The 9,892-nt window shown below is 41.9% G+C and overlaps 1 protein-coding gene across 1 annotated transcript; it reads left to right on the forward strand.

Annotated features, from left to right (window-relative positions):
• Positions 1-8,911, forward strand: upd3 (unpaired 3). The gene is made up of 4 exons (XM_064699765.1): positions 1-131; positions 2,979-3,542; positions 4,478-4,678; positions 8,090-8,911. The coding sequence occupies exons 1-4, from the start codon at positions 129-131 to the stop codon at positions 8,624-8,626; spliced, it is 1,305 nt and encodes a 434-aa protein (XP_064555835.1). The 5' UTR covers positions 1-128; the 3' UTR covers positions 8,627-8,911.
• Positions 8,912-9,892: the final 981 nt, after the last annotated feature.

The following is a 9,892-nucleotide window of genomic DNA, read 5'->3' on the forward strand; positions in this document are numbered from 1 at the left end:
GTTATTGTACAATAAAAAGTGACTGTGTTTTATTGCTGAAGCAAAAACGGTTCTGAGAGTTTTCCAGCGCTGTCGCAGCGGATTTCCCAGCGAAACTTGCACAGGACTCATTGGAAATTTATGTGTAAATGGTGCGTATTCATTTCAGTAGCTCACGAAATTTGGCTCCCAGCCCTCAGACATAGACACACACACACACACACACCCCTCCTCCCCCTCCCCTCCACACCATACTCCCCACCAGCAATTGGCTTATCGAGCAGTCAATATTTTTGTTGCTATTATTGTTGTTCTTGTTATTGTTAGCGCTCTTTTTGGGCTGTGCACTTTTTTAGCCGGCAGCCAAAAGGCGGTACGTGTTTAACCCACTGATAAGTGCGCCGACTAGAGTACCCTACCCTTTAAGGCTGTCGTAAATAGACTTGCTTTGCAAGAAGTACGTGACAATTGGCGTCATGAAATCCATAATTGGGGAATTGTCCATCTGGGAGGGCTTTCGGACTGGTTATTGTGTTCACCAAACATTGCTAGAGTTTGTGAAGTGTAATCGGATATATAGTATAGTGGATGGTATTATGTTATTATTATTATACATGGTATACATATATGTGCACACCCACACACACATATTTATTTATATTTGCACTTATCTGAAAGTCGCGAATTCCGTGCTATATAGCTCAAATTTCAATCGGATTGTTAATTACGACAAACAGCTTTCGACAGCCCATACCGTTCATGGGGGAAGGCTACCCTGACCTATATGCTGTACTATGTGCACCTGCTGCTCGTCTGTGAGCTTAGAAAAACATTGCCGTGCCCTTTCTGGACCTTTAGGCAATGCAGGAGTCAAGCCGGGGCTATATTTACTTACTCGGTTTATCAGTGCAGTTAGCCAGAAGACTGTTCACGTGTGATCACCTCTACTCGACTGTGTAGCACCCATTTAAACTTTTAATTACTTTTTAGTTGTGCGCTCAACCACAAAATAACAATTTAATATGCATTTAAATTAAATAAAATGCAAAACCAAATCAAAGTGTAGGGCAATTAAAACAATCCTTTAATTGAATAAAATACATAAATATTAATAATTTAATATACATATCAAATTGAAATTAATTTTAGTTTAGCTGGCTCAAGGTGCGGGGCTTATTAAAAACAAAAACAAAACACAATTTTGCTTAAATTTGTATTTTCTGATAAATATGAACATAAATGGATTAAATAATAAAATAATAAAATCGAATCGCAGTGTGTCACGCATTCACGTTGAGCTGCCTGAACTAGAACATTCTTTGATATCAGTCCAAAATTAAACAACAAAGAAGGACGCAAAGCCACACACAAAATAATAATTAAATATACATAATTAATATATATATATATAGTATATAATTAAAAAAAAATTAAATAATTGAAAACAAACAAAATACAATTGAATAAAATTATAGGGTGTCGCGCAGTTGTATTGAGTGGCCAAAACGAGCGCATCCTTAAATATTAGTCTAAAGAAAACCCAAAACAATAATTCAATAAACATTAAAATTTAAGAAATTTAATAAAATATATCATAATATATTAAATTGTAGGGCGTCAGGCAGTCGCGTTGAGTTTCTAAAACTAGAAAAGCTTTCAATTTAAGCCTTGATTTAAGAAACACCCACAAAAAATAATCATTTAATACACGTTTAAATTAACAAAATGACGTAAATTGACTTACAATAATACAAATAAATTAAATTGTAGGGTATCAGGCAGTCGCGATTAGTTGCCTCAACTAGTTCATTATTTATGAACTCTTAAATGAAAACAAATTAATTAGGCTGCAGTTCCTTAAGTCCTTGGCATCGGTGCTTTAATGAGGTCAATCAGTCAGTCGACTTTGAGGTTGCACGACTAGCAATATACCCTGTAGGCTGTTAGGCGTCCGCTTGTGACCTATTTTCTGAGGTTGCACAACTAGCAACATACCCTGTAGACTGCAAGTCGCCCGCTTGTGACCTATTTGCTGGCTGTACTTAGTGTGCATGAAAGTGCAATTGGAACTAGAACCGAAGCTTGGATTGGCAGTTAAAGTGCGTTTGCTTGAATCAGGTTCACAACTGGCCTTTTGTTGACCAGCGACTTGGCAGCAGTTACCAAAACATGTTCAATTCAAATCAAACATGTGAAATTAATTTACACGTTCGGGGCGGGCGGGCGGTAGGTTGGTTGGTTGGCCGGCAGCAGGCCGTTCGTTCGTTTGCTGAGTCGCCGAATAGTGGGCGGCGGGGGCTGGCCGGGGGTGGAGTGTTGTTAAACAACAGCAACAAGTCAGAGCGTGCGAACGATGCGTCAGCAACGACGCCGGCGTTTTGTCATGGACAAGGTCCGGACCACGACGACGACAGCGACAGCAGTCAGAGAGTTAGAGAGAGAGAGAGAGAGAGAGAGAGAGAGAGAGCGCGCGAGAGAGAGTGACTGCACAAGAGAGAGACTTACAGTGGGAAGGGGAAAGACAAAAGACCAGACAGCAAGACATATGTAAGAGACAATCGGGCCGATGCCAATAACCAACGTGGTTGTTGTTGTTGTTGACTCCGGCTACAACGGCGACTCCGACGAATTTCACAAAAGTGTGCAAGAAGCCAGCGGGGCAAGTTCGTTGACTTTGTAGCGCAGTGTGCGTGTGTGTGTGTGTGTGTGTTAGTACGGAGGAGATTCGCATATGCTGCTCGATGGTGATTCAGCCAAATTAAGACTTTTTTATTTTAAATAATTATGTCAGCCGACACACAATAACGAAAGGCCAACAGCAACAGCAACAACAACAAGAACAACAACAGCAACAACAGCAACAATAACAAACGATAACGATAACGAGGCCAGGCACGTTTTGGGCCAAATCATATCTTAGCACAAAACACGCAATAAAAAAAATAATGTGAAACTAACGGGAATTCCCCCACAAACTGCATCATCCTTCAATTTGACAGACGACAACTGTTGGCCAGCTCCTAGCCAGCACAGCCAGCAGCAGCCAGAACAACAGCAACAACATCAACAGCAACAACATCAACAACAACAACAGCAACAACGACAACAACGACAAAACGGCCAACACAAGGAAAACGGCATCGACGACGACGTCGGCGAAGCCGCAACTGCCGCGCAGTTCTCGTTCCCGAAGACGTCCACAGTATTTCGTTTCCGTGCTGATGCTTGCCGTGCTCATGTGCCAGCTGCAGCAGTTCGTCCGCCCAGGCGGCGGTGGATCTGGTCTCGCAATGGCCGCGCCCGCACCTGCGCCTGCGCCCGTTCCGGAAGCAACGCCGGCCACACTTAGCGCCATTCTCATAGATAATGTCACAACCCGTTCAGCGAATCGAACTCGTATCCAGAAGAGGCACTACACTAGCATCAGCTTCAAGGAGCGCTTCCATCGCGAGCTGAACAGCTCCATCCTGGACTGGAGCAATGGCTGCGGTGGCAACTGGACGGGTTCGGAAGAGGACCGCGACCCCGTGCGGGCCAACAAGCGCTGTGCCAAGCATAAGAAGGTATGTAACCAATTCGTATAGTCCATACGACCTATGTATGTAAGTGCTTTCCCCAAATAATACTCAAATGAAAGCTAAACGAAAGTTTTGATAAGCTCGTTTCAATCGAAAGCTTCATTGGTTTAGCTTGTAATTCAAATAGAATAATTGACTACTTAACGAAATTTGTATATAAATACTAGCGTTTATTATCCGGCCTTGACCGACCTAAGAAAGATCAAAGTATTGCCTTCTTACTTTGAGTCACCATTTCCAAACCATTTCCGGAATGACGAATCACATCTCAAATGACACTCTACAAAGATGATTAAAAATATGTTTATAGCTGATCACAAGAGAAACAAAAAGTTGCAATCAACAGCATTCCACACATATTCCACGCTTGATGGTGGATTTGCCAAAACCGCTCAAACACGTACTTATTCATTTACTTGTTACAGCTTAGAAAAATCGTAACCTCCTCGTAGCTGAATTTTCTGAATAACGCGAAAAACGAATTATTTAAAAGATCTTGATGAGCTTAAAGCCAATAACATGAAAAACAAAATAGTTTAAATCAAAAGAGGTGGATTTCCAAACTCACTTAATCATATTATTATTCACCTATACTAACGTTGGGTTCCATTTTTCACCTACTGAGGTGGATTCACTGAGGTGGATTTGCCCAACAATTGTAAAATACGTCAAATATATTTTCAGACAGATAAAACGATATGATCTTAAGATAAAATTTAAAGTTTCGCCCTTACTAACTTTGAGTTCCATTTTCCACCCTTTGTGGTGGATTCACTGAAGTGAGTTTTCCAAGCAATTGTGAAATACGTCTCAAATGTATTTTTTAGTCAGGATAAAAGGGTTCATACTACTTAAACGATATATAATAATATTAATAATAATAGTATTAATAATTACAAAATCTTTTTCGATTTTTACAGCTACTACGCACGTTGCAAAATAAGACGGGCCGCGAGCTGCGCCAACTGCGGACTGACAACAAGCTGCGACAGACCGTGCACTCGATGAAGGCACAGGACACAGGCTCCAATCAGGCGATTGACATCTCAGAGCACGGCATGTGGAAGATGCACAGCAGCCAATACAACTTTCTGCCCAGGCTCAATGCCAGCGGCCACCAAGTAAGTAGCCAACGACTTTCCATTCCAATTCCCAACGTGAGGCAATCAATTTGATTAGAGCCAAGTGCTCGGCACTGGGTCACGTGAGGGACCATTTCACCGTTCGTCATTGCGTAGGTGCAAAAAAAAAAAAAAAAACAGAAGCGTCACAAGCCAACAAAGCGCGAGTCAGTCATATGAGTTTCGGCCAACGTACGGGTTGGCAATAGGTACCTGCGTATTTTACCGAGGGCAGTTCAACAGTTAGCAGATATTAATATATAACGAAAACAAGAAAAACAATTAAATAATAAATTAAATGCATATTTATAATGAATTTATCAAATAGATTAGGGCACATTCTAGCGCTGAACCAAAAATAGTATTCGAGAAAAACATATGCAAATTGTGGGCGCACGCGACTTTGCTCAATGTCAGCCTTGGGTAGAAGCTCTGTGCACGCTTTATTAGAGCCCAAAGAATCGGAGCTCCACTTCGTACGGCGGCTAATTTGTTGGGAAAACAATCAAGCTCAATCGAGCCAAGTAAACAAAACAACAAACAACTCAGACACGCGCCCGGAATGGAATGGTTAATGGACACGCTGATCGAAACCCGATCGTAAACATATAATTCGCATGTCTTTGCGTATGTTTTTCTAATATTGCATCGCTGACAGTCAGGAGCTGCCCTCCAGTTCTTGTATCTGCCATTGCTGCTGTCCCATAATTCCGAATCGGATCTTGATATGCACTCGTAAAAACTAATGATGCGCTAAAAGCTAAAAGCAGCGACCGTCACGCGATATAATAAAAAACAAAAACAAAAGTCAAGCGTATTTTGACAAATCCACATATATACAAATATAGGTACATATAAAGATATATATATATATGTATAGATTCTTACGATCGTACGACTGCCAACATGCTAGAGTGGGCATTCTGACTGGCAGATAAGAGCGTTAGCTTTATGAATAATATAATAATTGCCTGCCCAGTTAGTGTGTCACTAGAAGAAAAGGCAGCAGTCGGGCAGCTCTACGTTGGGGCTTATCTGGAATGCCTATCCACATCAGAAAATGGAAGTACGTAGATTTTGGCTTGTCAAATAACAAGCTAAGTAGCTGCAAACTTTTATGCAAATACAAAAGAATAATATCAGACGAGAAGAAAGAGATATCTGCTAGTTCTAAAGATTAAATAAACTTGGCAATATGCAATGTAATACCGCAAACCAATTCGCTTTCCATATAACCCATGTTTGATTAGCTGACGCGAATCCAGATCCAACTTTTGCGAGAGTTTCTGTTTAAAATTGTATTGCAAATCTACGTAAAGTTGAGATAAACAACAAATATTTTTAAAAGCGCCCTCGAGAGTCTGGTAATTGTTTTTGTGTGTTTGGAATAATCTAAAAAAATTCTACATAAATATCTAGATATTTGCAGTTTTATATAGCATATAGCTCAATATTTAATTAACGTAGCCACAAAATGCATTCGAAAGTTCTGAGAACACTTCAAAAAGCTAATTTCTTGCTTTGTTTTGTATTTTACAAACATTGTATATTGAGCCAATAATGAGTAGGCACATATGCAAATTATGCTGAAATATCTGAAGAGCTAAAAAAAATGTTAGCCCGATTGCACCAGTGCAATAAGATGTGAAATGTACTTTGATTGACCGAACTTCAGTGTGTGGTTCGACTTTGACACCTGCGTAAAGCATCTCTCTCTCTCTCTCTCTCTCTCTCTCTCTCTCTATCTGTCCCAGTCTCTCGGCTTAGTTAAGCACCTGTCTTTCTCTCTGTGGTTGTCTCGGCAGAGCTTAGCTGCCGTTGTTGGCTAATTCCCAGATGATGCTGCTGTTGTGCTATGTTCTATACTTAGACGGCTAACATCATCATCAAAATCATTATCATGCAATTGTGTGTGTGTGTGTTTAATAATGGCATAACAATGTGCGGCTTTCGCTGAATTTCTCATTGGCGTCACTGGAGCCGGGCATAGGAAAAAAACCCAAAAAAATAACAAAAACAACAACAACAACATCAACAAAAAATAAGGTTAGCAACTGAAATTGTTAAAAGCATTTGGCAATAACTCCGCAAATGATGTTGACCCAAGCGACGTCAATCGATGACATGCTAACCGTTTATAATGTTGTTATTGTGTGATGTACTCACAAAAACAAAAACACACCCAACAACAATGCGGTGTTGCCCGTTGCTCTTGTAATAACGATGACGTCGTCGCAGGAAGTGTGGCACTGTGTGGATAGCTAATCGTAGCTATTTATAAAATGCCCTCCGGACAGACTTGTATGTATGCATGCATGTATATGTGTTATGAGTATAGCTTGCGTAAATCACATAAATATAAATCGCAACATCGACAACGACAGCTTGAGCTCAAACGCACACTTTTCCTAAGAACCTGCAGCTCACGCGGCCTTTTGACGTCACTGAAAAGCTAACAGCAAGGCATTTTGCACATATTTAAAATAAATGTGCCGCTGCGAACGGTCTAAAGGGGGTAGGCGGAGTGATATGTTTGAGCAATCTAAGCACTCACATATTGTAAATGACACACACACGCATACACGCACACACTCACACACAGAGCCAGAGACAGAACGATAGAGAGACAGCGCGAGACACGGAGCGAGCGCGCGCGCGCGCGTGAATCATGCGAATGAGCGAGCCGTGGATTCCCCCAGCAGCGGCATGAATGAAACGAACGCCGCGATAGGCGAAGAAGATGACGATGACGACCGACAGCCGACAAGCGAACAACAACAACAACGACTACGACGACGACGACGCGCCGACGAGCCGACGTCACAAGCGGCCGCGAAATGCGTTGCGAAACCGATAGCACAATTAAGCAAGCTAAAGTGAGCGAGTGACTGAGAGAGAGATAGGTTGGGGAGCAGAACAATGCGGTGAAGAGCGGTGCGATGCGATGCGGTGCGGTGCGGCGAATTGGCGTATGAGCGAATCGCTTGCTTTTCACTTTCAGGCAACGTGTCGTATGATTGATTTTGATTATTAATCAGCTCAGCTAAGTGCGACGCTGCTACAGAGAGTTCACTCAACCTGCCGGTGGGCGTGGCTGTGGGCGTGCAGGGTAGCTGTTGCCAACCGGTTTTATTGGCAAACACAAACCGGTTTGCTGCACAAATGTGATTACAGCCGGCAGCAGAGTTGCTTATCAAAACGGATATCGAACCGATCTATGCCACACAAACCAAGCCAAGCCCAGCCGCCAAACCGAACTAAGCCAAACCAAATCAAAGCAAACCAAACAAGATCCATTTTGTCTCGCTCAAGCTCAAATAACACTCATACGCTTTCAAACCGGCTTCTGATTTTTCTCTAACTAACTCTAACGCCACAAATCTCTATGTTTTCTTATTGTTTTCCTTTCAGCTGGCTTTGCGTCGTGCACATCACGATCTGCAATTCTATGTGGCCGCGTTCAGCTATCTGCGGCACGCCCAGCTGCACTGGGACTACGAGAACCTGCAAAAGCAGAGCGTGCTGTCCGCCGAACTGCTGCGCTATCGGAGCAGCGCACGCACCGTCCTCTGCATCGTCGAGGAGGCAATCAATGGCAGCAGCCGCCTGTATGCGCCCAGCCCGCAGAAGCATCAGCGGCACAAGAAGCTGTCGCTTCACCAGATCAAGACGGTGCCGCGAGAGCCCATGGAGAAGCGACTGCAGAAGTTTAAGACGCCGCTCGTGGAGCTGCATCGCCAGGCGGTGCTGGCCGCTCGCAACCAGCCAGCAGCTGAGCCCAGCAAGCCGCATCATTTGGATGCGCTGTTCCTTAAGTTCCAGTACATGGACTACCTGAAGCACATGACACAGCTGCTGGCCAAACAGCGCAAACGGAACTGCACGAGCAGTCAACAACAGCTGGCAACGCGGCCAAAATCGCAACAAAGGCAGCAACAGGCTGCGTAGTGCCAACCACACTCAGCAACCCGTTCCGCACCAGTTCCAGTTCCAGTTCCGTTTCGAATTCCCTTTGAGCACCTATGACAAAGAACCAGTTCCGCCAAAAGGACTCACGCCCATCCCACACTCTGCCCACTGTACTGAAAACCCACTCTCAAAGTCGGCTATAACATTCGATACCGAATCCGAATCCGAATGACAAGTTTGAAATCGAGCCCTGAATATGTTCAGCAACTACATTAACTATTTATTATCAGCATGACAATCATAATTATGGATTTAATTAGTTTACATTTAATTTTCATTTATAATTATAATATAGGGATTCTTTTTTTTTTTTTTTTGCTAGTTTTAACTTTTACCTCTCTCTCCTCGGAAAAGGAGATAGCCTCGAAAGGCATTCAACAGGAGGTCAAGCAGCTCTTTTTCGACCCAAACCCTACTCTTGTGAGACTCCCCAATAATATAACTATTACTATTACTATTATTGTAATTAGCCCTCACCGTATTATTTATTTGCACAACATTCCTCACCCATGCAAAATCGCACATTCGCTAGAGCCTAAGTTACAAATATTCCCTACGATACGACACGACTTTGCCTTGTATTACAATACTGTGATAATAGATACTAGTTAATACACGACGCCCATCCAATATTGCGTATGTGCTCTTTTAAGTGGAACGCAAATATCTCGCCCAGTTGCTATGATGATCGGAAATACCTTTGTACGCAAACTAAGTATATAAATTAATAAATATAAATATAAATATATTTATATGTAATTTAGTGTACGCATTTGGTACTTGTATGTTTTTTAATACAATTTTTGTAAGCTCTATATTTTTTTTTTATGATTCAATATATTGTACAAAAATTTAAAGTACAAACTGACATTATTTGGAGTTTTTATTTTAGGAATAAACAAATAAGATTCCCATTTTTCTTTTTCTTTATTTATTTATATATTTCTTTTAGCCCAGCTAGATGAAAAATATTTAAACTTTTTATAACTATTTTAGCTCGGTTTTACGGAATACATTTCTGCTATAGGAAAGGAGTACAAAATCCAGGTCTAGGGAAAATCGAATATACTTGAGTCCAACACGTGCCAGACGAGACCTTTTTAGCTTGTTTGTATTAATTACATGTATATGACACAATTTCAAGCTCGAGCTGCATTTTTAGTTTTCTTCCTTTATCTTCTCTCTCGGTTTGGGTGCACAACTGTGCAATCTGGCGATGTCTTGCGCACTCTTCTAGGCAATTTC

Source organism: Drosophila montana, unplaced genomic scaffold (assembly GCF_035044405.1).
Source record: "Drosophila montana isolate Dmon_TW-CO22-7 unplaced genomic scaffold, ASM3504440v1 contig_1624_1, whole genome shotgun sequence".
NCBI lineage: Eukaryota > Metazoa > Arthropoda > Insecta > Diptera > Drosophilidae > Drosophila > Drosophila montana.